Source organism: Pyxicephalus adspersus, chromosome 3 (genome assembly GCF_032062135.1).
Source record: "Pyxicephalus adspersus chromosome 3, UCB_Pads_2.0, whole genome shotgun sequence".
NCBI lineage: Eukaryota > Metazoa > Chordata > Amphibia > Anura > Pyxicephalidae > Pyxicephalus > Pyxicephalus adspersus.
In genome coordinates, this window is record NC_092860.1 from 56,396,412 (window position 1) to 56,416,083 (window position 19,672).

Consider the following 19,672-nt stretch of genomic DNA (forward strand, 5'->3'; position numbering starts at 1 on the left):
CCCAACACAAGCAGTTCCTAAGATCATCTTTCAGTATTACTCAATACAAGGAGTTCCTAAGAACAAACTTCCTCTTTAATACTTTTGAAGCCTCTAATCTTCAATCCTATCTAATGATGTAAGTAACTCATTCTTTATAATAATATATTTTGAATTAATTATAAAGACAATTACCTTCAATTAATAGCACATAGGTAATATATTGATCATCTTTTTTTTTCTCTCCAGCATTAATTATGTTCATGATCTATACCATTTCTGAGTCTCTTGAACAAATTGATTCATAAATTCATCTAAGTTATTTGAAATGTTAATATTACGGTATCATTTAACCACCCCCCCTCCCTTTTTTACAAAAATTGCCAAACTTCCTCTTTTTTCAAAAAAATCCCCCCTCTTTTTTCTTCTCTTTTTCTTTTTTTCTCCACTCCCCAGAATTTAGGGTATAGTTACGGTGACACTTGACAGATGCTTTTACTCTCACCTTTACATAGTGGTTTGATATTTGAGAGTAAGTGTAACATTACATTCTATATATGCTTTCTGTCTTGTTTGATAATCGAATATGGGATTGTAACATATGTATATTTTTTTGTGTTCTACTTTTTCTTTTAACTCTATCCTCCCAACGAATACAATTCATTCTACCAGATGGTTATCTCAAGTAATCCCCTGAGGAAGCCTAACGGTGAAACGCATTGGGTATTTGAGATTTGATTGTATTATATATATTGAATGTAACCACTTATATTTTTTACAATACCACTAAACTTATTTAGTATTTGTTATGCAATAGTGTTCAGTTGAACTCTGTTAGACGCTAATTTCGAACACAAAACATTAAAACATTATTGTACCTTGCCTTCAAAAAGCCTGTGGTCTCTCTCTCCTTTTTAATACATTTTTGAACATAACAGGCTTGGCAACCCAAAACCACTTAAACACAGTTTAGGTCTTCCTGGGATCCTTCAACCTTTAACTAATAAAAATAATTTAGGACATTTTATACTGAAAAGTAAATAATATCTTTATTGGGTAAATGGCTTAACATTTATATTTTTGTGCTGTAATACACTCTTTTGTCATTTAGATTACAGCTTCTGTAGGTAAAGGGCTTGGTAGGGTGGCATTAAGCATGGTCTCTTCAATAAATTTTATGTAGGGATTTACACGGGTGTAGATGCCTGGTCGTCTGGCATTACCGCAGACGCGAAATCCAGAAGACACTACAGCCTCTAGAGCTTTATCACACACCAAGGGTCCCCCAGAGTCTCCCTGAATGAATAAAAAAAAACATTGTTTTATTGTAATTTATAGTTCAATTTTTTCACTTTTTTGTGTAAACATGTGATAAAACAGGCTTAACATTTGTTTGCAAAACACTATGTTCATGTGCTTTTGTTGTTTCTCGTCATGTAACTATTATTAGGTAAAACAGATTAGGACAAAACATGCGGGTCAGGACACGAAATTATGGAAAATCTCTTTAACTGGAACACAGGACAATGAAATGCTTAACATTCTATCCAAAAAAATATTTTGTATGAAACTGGCTCTTGGGGCTGCATGTCAACTACATCTAGTAGCTTTTAAGGAATGTTCATGAGCTTGTTTAAAAGTGTATCACTGGGCTCTGGGCTGTGAAGTAAAAATGATCATGATGGCTGGACTTCTTTGGTGGCTGGAGTTGTGAAATCCCCAGGTCACTGTGCACTTTAGCATTATGTATTTTGTTACAGTTATCCTTTAATGTACCCCCTCCCCTGTCCAACGCTTACACCATATGGTATAGGCACCTGTACATGCACCAACTAGAACCTCACTGTGCCGATAGTGGGAGACAAACATCTGATGCAACAAACTCTCCCATCTACATATTCTACCAATGCGTACAACATTCCTAAATATTCCCAAAGGTAGACTATTCACTGTATGGATATATAGAAGATAAGACTGCAAATAGAATGATTCTATGCATGTGCAGAACAAGAAATTGACTGTCTGGTGTGGGGGTTTGCAGCAGCAACTGTGTGGCTTCCAAGGAGACCAACAAAATGCATCTCACGGAAAATAGTAAAGGTAAGTTATAGGCTTTCAGAGAGTGCCTTGTTCGTTGGTAAGTTGAATGATCTCTATATAAACATTCAGCTATCCTTCCTTTATGTGTTCTCCACGGTCCATTGCAGGCATCAATATTTTCATAGCAACAAACAAGCAGCAGTGGTCAGTAAACCTTTAGAAGAAATGTAGCTGTGCTTGTTACCTGGTGAAAGGTGTTTTGTTCTAATAAAGATTTTGCAGGTTGTCATCAGCAATTATAATTTTATTTCATTTATAAAGAAATGAATTTAATGTATTTATTACCACATTCTTACCTCACATGAGTCTTGTCTCCCGGTCCCTGCACACATCATGTTTTTAGTGATTTCATCTTGGTAGTAACCCCTGCCATTACAAACTTCTCTGCTGATCACAGGTACCAACACTTCATTCAGTAGGTCTGGTTTCTTTCCTGTGCGCTTTATTTTTCCCCAGCCAGATACCAGGCATTTAGTACCGGCAGGAATCACTTTATCTTCACTTTGTAGTTGTATTGGCTTTACCTTATCACTTAGTGTGACACTTTCTGATAGCTGAAAATAAAAAAATGGTAATTCAATATTAAAAGTGATAAATTGATAAAGCATTACTAAAAGGAATGAAACAATTGTTTTCATGCACAGCAGAAGCAAGGAACAATACATTACCATTATGTTAAATTATGCTATTAGATCCTGACATCAGAATGTACTATTTACAGAATACTTCTCTCTCATCCTCATACCTATATATCTGCTTTATTCTATTTCTTAAGCGATTCCGAGGCCAGGCTATGAATGTTTAAATATTTACATTTACCAAGTAGTAGGCAAGCCTTGACTGACCTTTGCAGCTGTAGGTACTGTGGACCAAATAATTCTCAAATCCTCAAAGCACTGAGGTCCTTTCTCTCAGCAGCTTATCTCACCCTGCTTCCTTTACATTCTATGTAAATGGTAACTGGGATTAATGACTGTGTACACTTGGCTATCTTTACTCTGGCCAATGAATGACGCAGGAAATATGAGCAGATTTTCTTACATGTGCAGAAGAGTTAATTATATTTTTTTCTAAACAAATGACAATGTCTATGTGTTTAAAAAGAGCTGTTGGGACAAGTACTCCAGGAAACTCCAGCGACATCACAAGAAGAGGATGTTTATCAGCTTCTAATACCATGAAAAAAGGTAATAAAAAATGCCTTACCTTCAAAAGAAGGATGTCATGTTCATTGGTAGTTTTGTTGTACTGGGGATGAATGAATTGCTTCTCAATGGTGACAACTGTCCTGGCTGGGTCTGACAGAGAGTTAGTTCCAAGTACAGCCTCGAACACATGGCTAGCACTGTAAAGAAAGTGACAGACAACTACTAACTTGTATAAACACTTGGGTGTTTTATATTTTAGCAATGTTTTGAGTATTTTTTTATAGTTATGTAAATTGTATTACAATTTATTGATACTTTGACTACAAGTATACAAAATGAACACTGAATAGCATACAGACGTTTTTTTTCATTCTATGCCAAGTCAAATATTGCTTGAGCTTTCTTGATGTTCTTAACATGGGAGAACCCTTGAAAAAACTTTCAGGTCTTTAGGGAACTCCTTCTATATTTACTAACAGCCCACGTTACATTAGCTTGGTGGAAGAAAGCAATATTACTGACTATTTGAAAGAATGTCACCTATACAAATAGCCAAATATTCATTAGTGTCACTTAAACTGACCTTAGAGGCACAAATTGCATAACGAACCCCTAGAGGAACCCTGTTTGAGAAACTGTGGACTAAATATTTTGTGACTTTTATAAGAGATTTAACATGAAGAGAGACTGAGAGAGAGAGAAAAATTATATAATACTGATTTATATATTAACCTACTTTTCAGAAGCGCAGTGTGCTGCACTGAGCACCCACTGTGAATTGAGTAAGGCACCACCACACAAATGTTTGTGTTCCACCTGTAATGACACCATATATGGCCTGTTGTGTGGATCAGATTCTGACCCTCCTAAGATCCTACCCCGTGGTTTGCAATCTAAAAGAAATACAGAAGAAATCTATTGGTTTGCAATCTACAAGGAATATAGAATTGACTGATTTTTTATTTCTTCTTTTACATTACATAGTACACAGATATTTACATTTTTTAGGCAATAATTATACCTAATTATTTACACATTAATAATGATATACTTAAATTGAAACTCAAACAAGGAGATGATGGGCATGGTTAGCATGCTAGGCTAAATTCTTTACAAGCATCCCCCTTTCCTGCATGCTTAATGGCCTTTATATGACGTGGCTGTCTCTTGTTCTCCACATAGCAGATTATAACAGTTATTTTCCACAAGAGTTAAAATAGGCTGCACTGTCACTCAGACAGACATACAGTAACTAGGAGTTATTTTGGGATATGGAATGTTGTGTGTATTATTTTGTAATATTTATATTTAAATGTTGTAAACACTGTGGCATACCTGTTGCAGTAACTTAAAGGCTCATATGGAGCTACACGCATGCAAAAATGAAATGAAATGTTTCAAACAGCCGATACATTTTCCTGTCACTTTTTCTGCTACCAATACAGATGGTAATCATATTAACAATAACATTGCTAATAAAAAAAATGAATGCTATAACATATTAATAGTAATAACAACAACTACAACAACAAAGAAGAACAAAACACACAGTAAAACATGATACAGAAAAATAAAAAGTCTATTCTATAATACACCACACAGCTTGTATGAAGAGAATATTATTTCCTTTTCTGCATACACCTGTTACTTGTTAGAATACCTACAGCTAATAAACATATATTTAGCAATGTGCATGCTAATATCCACTTGCTTGTTATTTATATGTTTTACTCACCATACTGAGTAATACTCAGCGTCAGTACCAACGCAGACAAGAGCCTGGCTGCAGTCATGTTGGAGCTAAATGATTCTCGGATCTACCTCCAAGTATATAAGGTGGAGGAAATACCCCCTACAGCTATCTAATTAAACACATTCTGTGCTGACTTCACATATCCACTATGTAAACAGGAAACACAAGAACAATAGTATATCAGTGATGAGGGATTGGAGGGGGGTGTATTCACAGGAACCAGCAAAGTTCATCCTAAGAGCTCTTTTAATGCTGACTTGCATTTAACCTTTCCATAACCACAACTAGTACAAAATTAGGGGATACAAAGCAAAATATTTTCAGGGAAATGCAGGAAAAAAACAATACCATACATATTTATATGCTGGATGACCCAGGTTCTTTCATGATAATCTATCTTCTCCAGTCTTGGAAAGCTTTAATAAACCCAATATTTGCATTAGCATGCTTCAGAAGAGAACATTCACATACGTTTTAAAAAGCCCCTCTTTAAAAATAACCTATTTGCAAAAAGCAAAATGGTGGCTCAGAAGATAGCACTCTGGCCTTTGCAGCGCTAGGTCCCGGGTTCAAATCTCAGACAGGACACTAACTGCATGGAGTTTGCAGGTTCTCCCCATATTTGTGTGGGTTTCCTCCCACATTCCAAAAAACATGCAGTTAGGTTAATTGGCTTTCCCATAAAATTGACCTTAGACTGTAATAAAGATATATGACTATGGTAGGGACATTAGATTGTGAGCTTCTTTGAGGGACAGCTAATTACATGACTATAAACTTTGTAGAGAGCTGTGTAATATGTCGGTGCTATATAAGTACTGTGTAATAATCAACTGCAGCAAATGCAAAGCAAGAAGTAAATAAAGTATATTTAATCATAAATAAATCAGCAATTATTCTGCCAAAGTGAATGGTATTTAGGTACAATCAAATGGAATCACTGGCTAAAGCCTGTAACTAACCTTCACAGAGTGTCAGTCACTTGTGTCTCCCACAGAGCTCAGCACTCTATTTTGACCTTTATTACTACAAGAAAATGTAGTAGAGTGAAAGTTGGCAAAGAGAACCACTGACCACTGTGGGAAACAAGAAGCGGAAAGAGAGGAAGGTTAGGTCACTACTCTCAATTACTCAAAAGTGACTTAGGTCAGTGTTTTCCACCTTTATTACCTTTAGTGTGGTGGTCAGTGGGAAAAAATACCTGACACTACTGGCCATTGAGAAGAATGTCATCTTTACAGATAGCTAAAATACCATTGGTGTCAGTTAAACTGACCTGAGAGTGACAAACTGCTCATTACTTCCCATCACTACATATCTCCCATCCTTTGTGTGTGAAATTCCCCCACCTACTAGATTGTAAGCTCTTCGGGGCAGGGTCCTCTCCTCCTGTATTACTGTCTGTATTAGTCTGTCATTTGCAACCCCTATTTAATGTACAGCACTGCGTAATATGTTGGCGCTATATAAATCCTGTTTAATAATAATAATAATAATAATAATAATAATAATATTTGCTCAAGAAACCCCTAGCAAACCTCTGGAGGAATCTTAGGATTCTAAAGAACCCTGATTAGGACAAACTAGCTTAAGTTATAAAACCCTGCAAACAATAGGCTTTTTTCAACAAAGTTGGAATTAATAGTCTGCCAAACATTAAATGCATGCTAGAAATGTAAAATTGTTATTATTTTGTTTTCAGATTTACCTAACTTGAAATGAAAATGAACAAAACATTTTACTTCAAAATAAACGATACCAATAAAAAATGTACAGTTTCTGCTACACGGTAAGGTGTTCAGCTTAAGTACAGCAGCAGGTTTACTGTGTATAACGGTAGTTGTATCTGTTTTTCCCAAGACATTGGGAAGGGAGTGTGTGTAGGAAATAACAAAAGATTCTTTTTGCAAACACTTTAGCAGTATTTGCAAAGCAATGATCTCATTTTTCTTTAATGAAACCACTGTTCAAAATATTTCTGGATAATTGGCATGCAATATTCTTACTGTTGGCAGAACATACAAATTCTAATGCAAATATTGTTCATGAAAAGAGCAGGAAGGTAAGAGGGTTCAGCATAACCCATGGAACCTAGGGTTATTGTATAATTATCACTACAGATGAGCGAATCGAAGCGGACAAAGTGAAATTCGATCCGAATTTTAGGAAAAATTTGCAGGCGCTAGGGAGAGTGATAGAAAAAATCTCATTGTGAAAAAAAAAACTGAAAAAACCATTTATAAGTGCAGGGAAAGGATAGGGAGGAATCATTTCACAGCATCTTAGTGCAGGGAGAGAAGTCAGAAGGTGCTAGGGACAGTGCTAAAAAAAACGATTTACAAGTGCAGGGAAAGATTATTTGGGAATCCAAAGAGCCATTATACAGCTCTGTCATTCCAGCAATTTGTTCTTGTTATTGGGGTGCAAGTGCTATGTTGAAAAGCTTTTAGTGTCTTATATCTGTGGAAAAAGAAAAATATATAGGCATTTCACTTCTGCAGTTATATGTGGTGAAAGCGTTTAGTGACCTATTTCAGTACAAAAAGAAAAATATATACGCACTTCACTGTTGTAGTTATTTGTGGTGAAAGCGTTTAGTGGCCTATTTCAGTACAAAAAGAAAAATATATTCTCAGTTCACTTCTGCAGTTATTTGTGGTGAAAGCGTTTAGTGGCCTATTTCAGTACAAAAAGAAAAATATATTCTCAGTTCACTTCTGCAGTTATATGTGGTGAAAGCGTTTAGTGACGTATTTGAGTACAAAAATAAAAATATATTCTCAGTTCACTTCTGCAGTTATATGTGGTGAAAGCGTTTAGTGACGTATTTGAGTACAAAAAAGAAAATATATACGCAGTTCACTGTTGCAGTTATTTGGGGTAAAAGCGTTTAGTGGCCTACAAAAAGAAAAATATATTTGTCTCTTTTAGGGGTGTTTTAATTTGCTTTTAATTAATTTAGTTCAGCTAAAGGTATGTCAGACAGAGAAGTGGCAGGCCATGCACAGAGGAGTGGCAGAGGCCTAAATGTTTCTGGTGCACGTAGAGGTCGCAGCAGAGTAAGGGGGTGTGTCAGCAGGAGTTGCAGCGAGAGTCCTGAGCTCCTGGTGTCTAGTGGTCATGTCTTGACCAGAAACCCAGCGGTTCTTGATTGGTTAACTCGGTCATCCACTTCATCCCAAGTGACATCAGACACCCCCAGCCAACAGTCGGTTGGTTCGTCAGACACAACCCTTAGTTGGCATGGCCTGGGAGCAGACCCTGTGCCCTCACCTGTCCTCAACCTGCCTCTGTCCTTTGCTGTTCCCTCAGCCACAGAATTATTGTATGCTGTGGGCTCAGCTCCACTATACAGCGAAGATGAGCTAGTAGAGGACAGTCAGCAGCTACTGCCCAGCCAAGATCTGGAGGAGACATCCGCCGCTTCCTCCGTTAGACGGGCAAGTAGTGATAAGGAAAGTGGCGTGGGAGGTGGTGTTGCGAGCAGTCAGGCTCCTTACCCAGAGACCGTTGAGGAGGACATCAGTGACATGCAGACACTACTCGATGATGATAAAGCCGATCGCACTTGGGAGCCGGGTGAAAAAGGGGCTTCATTATCAGGAGAAGAGGGTGGCAGCTTGCCCGTGAGGCAGCGGCTGAGCCAGCAAGGTGGTAGCATGGCTGGGAGTCAGCAGGGTGGCAGCAGTGGGAGATCGGGAGCCAAATGTGGCCGGGGTAGACCACCTGCTTCGCAGCAGCCTACCTGCCCGGGAAGTAGTGGTGCAGGCGTTCACGGAGGCCGCGGCGGTAGCAGTCAGTCAGTGCGGAGTGTTGGGGGGAAAATCACCTACTCGGCAGTGTGGCAGTTTTTTGTTAAGCTGCCGGAGGAGGTTAACATGGCCACATGTAGAATATGTGGGCAGAAGGTGAAGCGTGGCCAGGATGCCAATATTGGCACCATGGACCTGCGTCAACATATGCAGCCTCACCATAAAGTGGCCTGGGAGAACCGTGGCTCCCATGTGGTGGTCCAGCCTGCCGCAGCTACCACTGCATCACCCAGTGGCACGCACCGGGTTTCAGGCGGTCAAGGCTCCACCACCTCAGCCGAAGGGAGATGTATGTCATTTCCATCTTCTGCTGGTCCAGATGCTCCTGCTCCTCCTCCTTCTACTCTTCCTCAGTCATTCTGTCAGCAATCGATCACCGAAGACAACAGTATGCGTGCACTCATCCAACGGAGCAGAAGCTGAATGTGCTCCTGTCCAAGTTGCTGGTGCTGCAGTCCCTCCCTTTCCAAGTGGTGGACTCTGCACCTTTCAGAGAATTGATGGCTTGTGCCGAGCCAAGGTTGAGAGTCCCAAGCTGTCATTTCTTTGCGAAAAAGGCAGTACCAGCCCTGCACAAATATGTAGAACAGAAGGTGGGCCTGTCCTTGAGCCTGTCGGTGTCTGCCAAAGTGCATGGCACCTGTTTTGCACCTGGTTTGCCTGGGCAAACAGAGTCACACAGGGGAGGAACTGCTCCATATGATTCATCAAGAAATTGAATTCTGGCTTTCTCCGCGACAACTCAAAATGGTGACTGACAACAGGAAGGACATGGTGTCGGCGCTGCGTCAAGGAAGGCTGAGCCATGCACCCTGCATGGCACACATGTTCAATCGGGTTGTCAAGCGGTTCCTGAAGTCTTCCACCCATCTGCAAGAAATCATAAAAATGGCCAGGAAACTGCATGCACTTCAGCCCCTCGTACACTACAAAGCACACCCTCCTTGAGCTGCAGCAGCAGAACGGCATCCCCCAACATAGGCTGATATGTGACGTTTTCACCTGTTGAAATTCCATCCTCCATATGTTGGACCAACTATACGAACAGAGAAAGGCCATGAACGATTTCTTGATGATCCAAGCGGATAGGAGTACTCCCACGTGTAACTTTGATGTCAGCCAGTAGCAGCTCATGCGTGACACCTGCCGTTTGCTCAGGTCCTTTGAGGAGGCCACGTTATTTGTCAGTCGCCAGGACTACGGGATGAACAATGTCATTCCACTGCTTCATGTCCTGGAACAGATGCTGGTAAATCTGGCTGGTCAGAGGACTGGAGACGTGGCGCCTAGATCTCACGGCCACATGAGCCCTGTGGGGGCTGAACTGGAGGAGGAGGAGGACATTGGAGCACAGGCAATGTATAGTGAAATTAGTGGTTTTTCTGCTCAGTTGACAGAAGAGGAGGAGCAGGAGCAGCCAGAGGAGCAAGAGGGAGATGAGGAAGACGAGGCAGAGGACCCAGACACACCGTGGCAGTATGCAGTGGAGATGGAGGCAGGGAGTCTCTCCGAGTCACCATTCGGCAGAGGGATGACTTCTGGCTCTCCACCTTGTTGGACCCTCGCTACCGGTCCAAAATGGGGGCCTTTTTTACACCCACTGAGAGGGGGGACAAACTGAACTACTACAGAGACATCTTATGTAGTCATCTCACAGGTCTTACCGGGGGGGCCCTCTGCACTCATGTTCCACTGCCATGGCTGCTGGGGAGGGGTGTGGTGGCAGGAGCAGTACCAGCTCCATCAGCAGCAGCCTGAGTCTAGAGTGGCTGATGAGCAGCTTTCTTCACCCGCATAGTGAAGAAACTACTGACCAGCAGCTAGACATAGAGCAGAACCTGAACCAGCAGGTGGTGGCATACTTGGAGTGCACCCTGCCAGCCGTTGAAGATCCGCTGGACTACTGGGCAGCCAAACTGGATTTGTGGCCGCAACTGGCCAAGTTTTCCCCGGAAAAGCTGTCCTGCCCGGCCAGTAGTGTGACATCAGAGCGGGTGTTTAGTGCGTTGTTTGCCGTTTCCACCCAGCAATGTCTGATGCATCTGATTAGATGATCTATGCCGCCTCACCCAAACTTTTACAAAAGAGACCGTTTTTTCTGGCTACCTGCCTCAGCTACTACTCTGATGCTGCCACCCACCTGATGCCACACATCAGATGCCAAGTACTCCTTCTTTCACCCACCTTCGTCAGCGGGTACTGGTATTGCCACCCACCGCCCCACTCTGTCACCGGGTCACTTTGTGGTCTCCTGATGCTGCTGCTGCCGCCATCTCCACACTATGTCACCTTGCCACTCTGTGGTATCCTCCTGATGCTGCTGCTGCTGCGGCCACCTCCAGACTCTGTCATTGTGCCACTCTGTGGCCTCCTCCTGATGCTGCTGCTGCCACCTCCAGACTCTGTCATTGTGCCACTCTGTAGCCTCTTGATGCTGTCGCCAACTCCAGACTCTGTCATTGGGCCACTCTGTGGTCTCCGCCTGATGCTGCTGCTGCTGCTGCTACCACCACCTCTAGACTCTGTCATTGTGCCACTCTGTAGCCTCTTGATGCTGTCGCCAACTCTACACTCTGTCATTGTGCCACTCTGTGGCTTCTTCATTCTGCTGCCACCTCCACACTCGGTCATTGTGCCACTCTGTGGCCTCCTGATTTTGCTGCCACCTCCACACTGTGTTATTGTGCCACTCTGTGGCCTCCTGATTCTGCTGCCACCTCCACACTGTGTTATTGTGCCACTCTGTGGCCTCCTGATCCTGCTGCCACCTCCACACTCTGTCGTTGTGCCACTCTGTGGCCTCCTGATGCTGTTGCAAACTCCACACTCTGTCATTGTGCCATTATGTGGCCTCCGCCTGATGCTGCTGCTCCCGCCACCTCCACACTCTGTCTTTCTGCCTCTCTGTGGCCTCCTGATGCTGCCGCCACCTCCACACTCTGTCATTCTGCCACTCTGTGGCCTCCTGATGCTGCCGCCAACTCCACACTCTGTCATTCTGCCACTATGTGGCCTCCGCCTGATGCTGCTGCTGCCGCCACCTCCACACTCTGTCTTTCTGCCACTCTGTGACCTCTTGATGCTGCTGCCACCTCCACACTCTGTCATTGTGCCATTCTGTAGCCTCCTGATGCTGTCACCAACTCCACACTCTGTCATTGTGCCACTCTGTGGCTTCCTTATGCTGCTGCCACCTCCACACTCGGTCATTGTGCCACTCTGTGGCCTCCTGATTCTGCTGCCACCTCCACACTTTGTCATTGTGCCACTCTGTGGCCTCCGCCTGATGCTGCTGCTGCCGCCACCTCCACTATCGGTCATTGTGCTACTCTGAAGCCTCCTGATACTGCCGCCACCTCCAGACTCTGTCTTTGGGCCACTCTGTGGTCTCCTCATGCTGCTCCCACCTCACCACTATGTCATTGTGCCACTCTGTGGACTTCTCAAGCTGTTCTACCACCCTCCCCACTCCATGACTGGGCCACTATTTTGCCTTTTTGGCCTGGATGACATCACTATTTATTTGACCCTTCTTCTGATCTGTCAGAAGGAAGGAAAAAAAGGACGCATAACTGATCCTGTCTGTGTAGCAGCTGTAAGGCCTGTATGGTTCCATCAGAATTGGCTTATGATTTGGTACCCAAAAGCAGGAGTGGGTACAAAACACAGAAGACATGCAAATATTCCATTCACGTGTCATCTCTGTTTTGGATCCACTCCTTTTTTTTTTGGCATTAGCAATACTGATGGATTATTGTGCAAATGGTGACCGGGTGAAGGCATATGCTCCACAGACAGGATCCGTTTTTTGTGGGTTATTGTTCTGACGGATCAGAGGAAGGGCAAAATAATGACGTCAACACAAACTTACTGCTGACACCCTCTCCACTCTGTGGAGCTCTACTTGTATAGGCGGTTAATAGAACAGGTTCTGTAGACATCTATGTGGAATCAGCTGATGGGGGTGTAAAAGGAGTGAGCTTCTTCTTGACGCTAACATGAGTTCATACTTGAGTTATTTGGTCAGTTTTGGCCCCATGACTGCCCAAATAAGTGAATGGTGCAGTGATTCTAATAGCGACGCCTGTCATCTGCATGTCATACTAACTCGCAGTGTTATTTCACTACCACAGCAGACTCCCTATGCGTGTTACTGCAAGGCACAGTGTTCTACATCACTATCAAAGCTCTTTGCAGGCCAGAAATAGATGTTTTTTAAAGCGATTCGCTGCGAATAAATTTGGATCGAAGCAAATCTTTTAGAAAAATTCGGCGAACCGGCCGAATCGAATTTTTGAGAAATTCGCTCATCTCTATTTATCACCATTTATCAACTGTCAGTTTAAAATGTTTCATTTTTCGATAGCATTTTTTTCTCTATGGTCTAATGAATCATTAACTTAACCAAACCTTTATTTAAAACCACTTTTATCTATTTTATCATTCTTTTTCATGAAAAAAATTCTGTTTATTTTTCTTAACTTTTCTAAGTGGAGAACGCCATAGGCTACAATGGGAAGAATTGTGTTATTTGTTTCCCAATTTCACCAGTAGTGCAACTAATCACTTAGGACGAGAACAACTGACGAGTTCAAAGCTTTGCTAAAGTTGGAGAACAAAAAAGTATTTAGCAAGTTCTCTTCTCCAAGTACCTATCAATTGTTTATACAATTTTCATGTAGAAGTAATAGGAATATAAGGAAAGATGTAACTTATAGGTATTGATTCACATGTCAGAGCCCCATCTGTAGGGACATTTTTACTCCCCAGTTGACATTGGGACGATTCCATCCTCAAGTTCATAGTAACCTGGGGTAAGTGTAAAGTTCTGTCTGTTCGGTTAATCCTGCCATAAATCTGCATCACATTTAAAGACTGGTAGTTTGCAATATATGACATGTTTGTATTCTGATGACAATAAATAGTTTCTCAGTGTTAAAAAAAAAAAACAGTTTGTTAGGGTCAGAAAGAGGGTTAGTCACCATAACAACCTGGAGAGTATTATCATAGCTGAAAAAAAGAATGCACAATTTTGTCAGTAAACTCAGTATATTAGTACCTAAAACAGTATATTAGTACAGCATATGTGCAGGTTTTGCTTTCATCCAAGCAGATCCATAATGGTTTTCTGCACAGTGGATGCCATTCACAAAGCTATTCAGTCACTATATATGTCACTTATTGATCATTGGACAAACAATTACACATAAACTTATTTACCCAAAGGCAGACAGATAGTCAGCACATTCTTGTCTTCTACAAACACATTCTAACTAAAGAAGACCTTCCATAAAAGTTAGGTCTGCCTATTTAATCAGGGCCCTACCCCTACGCCAAAAGGTGGAATAAATTTATTATAGCAGTGGAAAAAGTAAATTACTCCCCCCAGTCCATCATGCTGAACCTGGTGATATCACAAACTTTTTTTTCAACAAGTTTTTAAAAAAAGCATGTTGGCATTGGGGTAGGGACTCGGATTAGGTAGTCAGACCTTGCTTTTATGATTAAAGCAGATATTCACTGAAGCATTCCCTGGTGAAGAATCAATTACTGTAATTAAAACAAATGGATCTGGAAGTTTCTTCACTAGGGAATTTATTATTTTTTTACATCTGTGTGCTGCTGATCAAATCAGAGGTGATATTTTAATTGCCAAATACAGGATGTGACCTACAGTTTGGAGTCCTATAAGAAACTAAATACATTTTACTACTGATTGCCAGAAAAAAATCCACAACCTTAAGCAGGGGGAATACACCTGCCATCCAGGAGTGGCTGGGCTGTATAAGAGGTTTGAAGAGAAATATACACTGCTAAGACAGCTAAACAAAATACAGTATATAAAACAAAAACATGATGACATCTCAAGCTTATAATAATATATAAAAATAGGAGAACCTGGGTGATCTATGAAAAATGGAATGGATTTCCTAAAATCATTTGCTAATAATGGGCAAATATTTTTAATCCTGGACCAGATCCATTTCAGGTTTGCTCATGGTTCTCTCATGATCTATCTTCTCCAGTCTTGGAACAATAAAAAAGTAGAAATGGGTATAACCTCTACCAGTAGAAGTAGTATGTTTTTTTACACTGTAGTTTTGCACAACCATTGTTCTGACAATGTAATAACATAATAACAAGACAATAACACAGGCTTGTACACAATAGACCACTAATTGTCAGAGTTGACAGACAAAGAGGAAGAAGTAATACAACACAAAGGGTTTTTGTAAAGTATCACATGCAATTTTGAGTGAACTTTGTCATGGTTGTTGTGTACACTGGGAAATGGTGTAGCTATAAACAAAGATTATAGGCCAATGCAAAGAACTTCTAAAACACTGGCTTAAAGTTTTGTGATTGTGTTGTGTTATGAGGATGAACTTTCACCAAGAAGCTTGTATTCAGAGACAACTAATGGATTTGAGAACTTCCTATAAAGAACGAGATCAACAAATCAGAGATTGTCATTATTGTGTAACAAAACATGCTCAAGTTTTTTTGTTTAGTTTATACCAGTGTATCTCTAACCATTTTACACACATATAATTTATGCAGTCATTTGCACGTTTTATACATAAGGTTTACTAGTATATTTTTATATATATGTTAGAAGCTCTTTTTAAGTTTATAATGTTTTATAATCACTGGCTATTTTGTTGCAAAATATCAAAACTCAAAAATGATGCTAATGTTAACATAGCAGCTTTAGAGCAGGATAAAGAATTAAGTAATTTGTCTATAAATTATTCTTTTCTATAACACCACATTCAGCTTTAGGAAATTCCTCAAGCATGTATTTTAATGATTGATATGAGGGGGTGCTGAGAAGTTCCTGGCTTTGCCCCCTTCCAGATGAAATAGAAAATAAGTGTGGGGGCATACGACAACCTAATATCTTAGTATGTAACTGCAAATATCAGGTCCTTGCGATTCTTAAAACTGAGAAGTTGTGATGGCAGAGGCACAAGCAAGTTTCACGTCGTTGGAGTTACATGAAGGTTTTGTTTCTCCAGGGAAAGTCAGCAAAGGACCGTCACACTGAGATGTCACAAACACTGGGGGAGAAGTGTCCTTCCTACAGCACTGTCAAAACCTGGATATCTTGTTTCAAGACTGGGCATTTCACTGTTGAAGATGAGCCCTCCAGGGGACGCTCCCCAACCTCAACTAACCCGGCAACCTGCGATGCTGTCCATGAGCTGATTATTGAGGACCAGTGAATATCTGCAAAAAAGGTTGCCCAGAAACTGGACATCTCACAGGAGCGTGTTGGGTTTGTTAGAACCACCATCCTAGACATGCGCATGCTTTCAGCAAAGTGGGTGCCGAAATGTTTGAACAGTGATCAGAAGTAGGAACGAGTTGAAGCATTCAAAGCCATTTTGGCCCATTTTGAAGCTGCACAGGACTCAGGCTAGGTTAGTGACTGAGGATGAAACCTGGCTCCACATCTATGATCCTGAAACCAAGAAACAGTCAAAGAAATGACACCACAGTGGGTCTCCGTGGCCGAAGAAGTTCTGAACGCAGAAATCGGCCAAAAAAGTCATGGCGTCCTTTTTCTGGGACAAAAGTGTTCTGTTGGTGGACTACCTACCTCAGGGCTCTAGTATCACTGGACAGTATTATGCTAACCTCCTGGACCAGTTGAAGGAGCCAATTAAGACGAAACATTGTGTAAAGTTGGCCAAAGGAATCCTTTTTTTGCAGGACAATGCACCTGCGCACACGTCCAATGTTGTGGCTGCCAAATTGAACACCCTTGGTTTTCAATTGGTCCACTATAGGGGCAACGTTTTGAGGACATTTCTGACGTCAAAGATGCTGCTGAGAGATGGTTTGCGGCCCAACCAAATGACTTTTTTTTAACGGTCTAGAAAAGCTGCAACTACGTTGTACCAAATACATCAGTCTTAGGGGGAATATGTTGAATAAATGTGTTATTTCATAACTCTGGCTCTCCTCTTTCTGGGCAAAGCCAGGAACTTCTCAGCACCCCCTTTTATATTTTCAAAGACGTATGATAAAACAATTTCTGTGCTGTACAGATTTTTTTGTGTTGATGCATGCTAATTATGTTGATGTACATCTTTTTGTGCCTTTTTTAACCACCTGTTTCTGTTCCAAAAGCGTTACACTGTTTTTCATGAAATTTTTTTTTTTTTAAATTGTAGACCTGTAACTTACAGAAATATGTCCGAACAGGGTTCTAGTAGATATCATGAATATAAAAAATGTTTGAAACACAATCATGTAAAAAAAAAAATACTTTTAATAAAATTAAATAAAAGACACAAAAAATCAGCTTAAACAAGAATACATAAATAAATGAAAAATACTGAAAATGCGATAATTCGGTATACTGTATAGTAATATATTTTTCTAAAACACCTCCCTAGTGTCCATCACATACCTATAGACAAAACCACATAAATATATTTTCTATTATTTTGGATTGGATTGGATACAGGACCTTGTATTCAATCCAATACAAAATGAGAACAAAATTCAAACTCTCATTTTGTATTGGATTGAATACAAACTCCTGTATCCAATCCAATACAAAATGAGAGTTTGAATTTACCAATTACATACTTTGTATTTATTTTGAATTATTTTGTATTGGATTGGATACAGGAGTTTGTATTCAATCCAATACAAAATGTATTTGAATGAGTTTCAATTTGAATTTCCCGCACACGCGCCGTCATCGTACGCGCCGACGTACACGCTACGGAGGGAGAAGAAGCCGGCCGGCTTCTTCTTCTCCGCCGGCCGGCTTCTTCTTCCCGGAGAGGGCACCCGACGCTGGAGGACGACGCTGGTGATCAACGCTGGAGGACGACGCTGGAACACGACGCTAGATGATTGCAGCGGGACCGGGTAAGTGATCGATAAATCCGAACTTTTCTCACTGTATTTTCATACAGTGAGAAAAGTTCGGGGTTATCGATAATTGTAATTATTTTACACCCGAACCAAGGTCCGGGTTATCGCTCGGGTGGTTAAACAGTAGTTTTCCATGTTTTCAAATTTTACTAATAGGACTCCATATACAACCATATATAACATCACGTTGCGGTTAGCTGTAAATTAAACAGGATTTGCATAATCTTTGGTGAATTTAACTCATCCCTAATCTCTATGTACGTATTTGAGCAGCCATTTGAGTCTAGCAGTATATTTTTGCTGCTGTACCATATAATTGTTTATGCATGACTGAAAAGTGGCAAAGGAAGTGAGGGCAGACTGCAGAGCCTGATTGCCTGGTGTATAAAGATTGAGAAGTGTACTATCAATCCTGTAAAATGCACCCTATGAAGGTGCTTCCTCTGACATGCAAAGGGTTTTCAAATTGATCAGTTGTGGAGTTGTTCTAAACCAGATCTAAAAGTAATTTCTGTTTCTCGTTTGTTCATTGAAGCAAGAGTAGAAAACCTTTTAGATCTTGACCATCAGGTGGCAATATAACCCAATAGACAAAATCTAAAGCAGTGGTCGCCAACCAGTGGTCCCCGAGAAAAAAATTAGTGGCCCACAGAAACATTTGGACAATATTTGCAATTTTTATGTTTTAATAATAAAACAAAAAATATTCTCATTGCCCCCAACATACTCACCCAACTCAAAGATAATTTTGACTTTATGTGGAAACCCAAAGCAATCACCTATCTAGGCATTAAGATTACCTCTTCTCACCATGATCTGTACTCAGCTAATTACCCACCCGTTTCATGCAACAGCTAGAGATCTGAATAGATGGCGTTATAGCCCCCCCGGTTCGGGAGAATAGCCGCAATCAAAATGAACACTGTACCCAGATTGCTTTATCTTTTTCACACCCTCCCTATTGCTGTACCCAGGCTGGTCATAAGAAATATCCAAAACAAACTCATAAAATTTGTTTGGGGAGACAGACTTCACCTGGATTATTGCAACTACATTATTTACTCCTAAAAAAATGGGAGGATTGGGAGCACCTAACATGTTATACCACAGAGCAGCCCAAATTGCAGCGTTAGGCCAAACTACTATTCTGCATCCAAGACCACAATGGACTGACCTAGAGGCACTGGCCTGCCCCTCAATACCGATTGGTCCTTATGTCGATTCCTCCTCTAAGAGACCTGTGATCCTCTGTCCTTCACTTTCATATGCTCTCTCAGTATGGGATGCACAAAAAACTAATTTTAACCTGCACTCCCCCCATGCTCCACTTACTCCCCTATGGCATTTTTCTGAATTTCCTCTAGGTTGTGAACTGGCTCAATTCTCTTGGTGGCGCAACAAAGGATTTTTCAGAATCGGAAATTTTCTTGATGACAAAGCTATTTTGAGCCTTTCCCTTCCATATGCAGAAATTTGCCAATATCAACAAATCAGGTCCTTTATTCAAAAAAAATTAAAGGGTTGAAACCACCCTACCAGAGTACGGGATTTGAAAAAAAACTGCATTTTTGTAACTGAATCCAAAGGGAAGATCTGGGTAGTATATAACAATCTCTTCTCACATGATAGGAAACTTTTCTATATGAAACAATGGGAGTCAGATTTAGAGGTGGAGGGGAGTGCCCAAGAATGGCAGGATCTATCAGTGTCCATTTCCAAAATATCTCTGAACACTTCAATAGAGGCCAAATATAAGGTTTTGATGAGATGGTACCTGGTCCCTGATGAGATTGTGCACTGGCTGCGCGCATAATGGGCCTAATTTATCAATGAAATCCGCCCTCGCTGGTCGCGCGTACTTTCGCGCCGTTATATCGAGCCGGTTTACCGCGGGCTGGAGTCATATGCGCTCGTACACTCGCCTCCTCACTGCCAAGCCGGATGCTTGCCTTCATAACAAAATGGGCAATAGGGGTCGCGCATCC

At 41.1% G+C, this 19,672-nt stretch overlaps 1 protein-coding gene and 1 long non-coding RNA gene across 3 annotated transcripts; one reads left to right on the top strand and one right to left on the bottom strand.

The window, feature by feature from the left end:
* Positions 1 to 871, top strand: LOC140326308 (uncharacterized). Of its 2 annotated transcripts, none has more exons than XR_011919816.1 (2): positions 1 to 118; positions 652 to 871. It is a non-coding gene; the product is annotated as an uncharacterized lncRNA (long non-coding RNA). The 2 variants fall into 2 exon arrangements; XR_011919815.1 differs by lacking the exon at positions 1 to 118 and adding an exon at positions 172 to 511.
* Positions 872 to 1,001: 130 nt separating this feature from the next.
* LOC140326307 (serine protease ami-like) lies at positions 1,002 to 5,118 on the bottom strand. The gene is made up of 5 exons (XM_072404781.1): positions 4,963 to 5,118; positions 3,964 to 4,120; positions 3,286 to 3,424; positions 2,376 to 2,633; positions 1,002 to 1,275 (listed from the first exon to the last, which is right to left on the bottom strand). The coding sequence occupies exons 1-5, from the start codon at positions 5,018 to 5,020 to the stop codon at positions 1,087 to 1,089; spliced, it is 801 nt and encodes a 266-aa protein (XP_072260882.1). The 5' UTR covers positions 5,021 to 5,118; the 3' UTR covers positions 1,002 to 1,086.
* Positions 5,119 to 19,672: the final 14,554 nt, after the last annotated feature.

Bases quoted from the DNA above. Each gene is read 5' to 3' on its own strand.
- LOC140326307 (XM_072404781.1), bottom strand. From the start codon at position 5,020: ATGACTGCAGCCAGGCTCTTGTCTGCGTTGGTACTGACGCTGAGTATT. The intron at 4,121-4,962 runs GTGAGTAAAACA...TATTTCTTTTAG, and splicing joins GCTGAGTATTACTCAGTATG to ATTGCAAACCACGGGGTAGG. The intron at 1,276-2,375 runs GTAAGAATGTGG...TTATTCATTCAG, and splicing joins GGAGACAAGACTCATGTGAG to GGAGACTCTGGGGGACCCTT.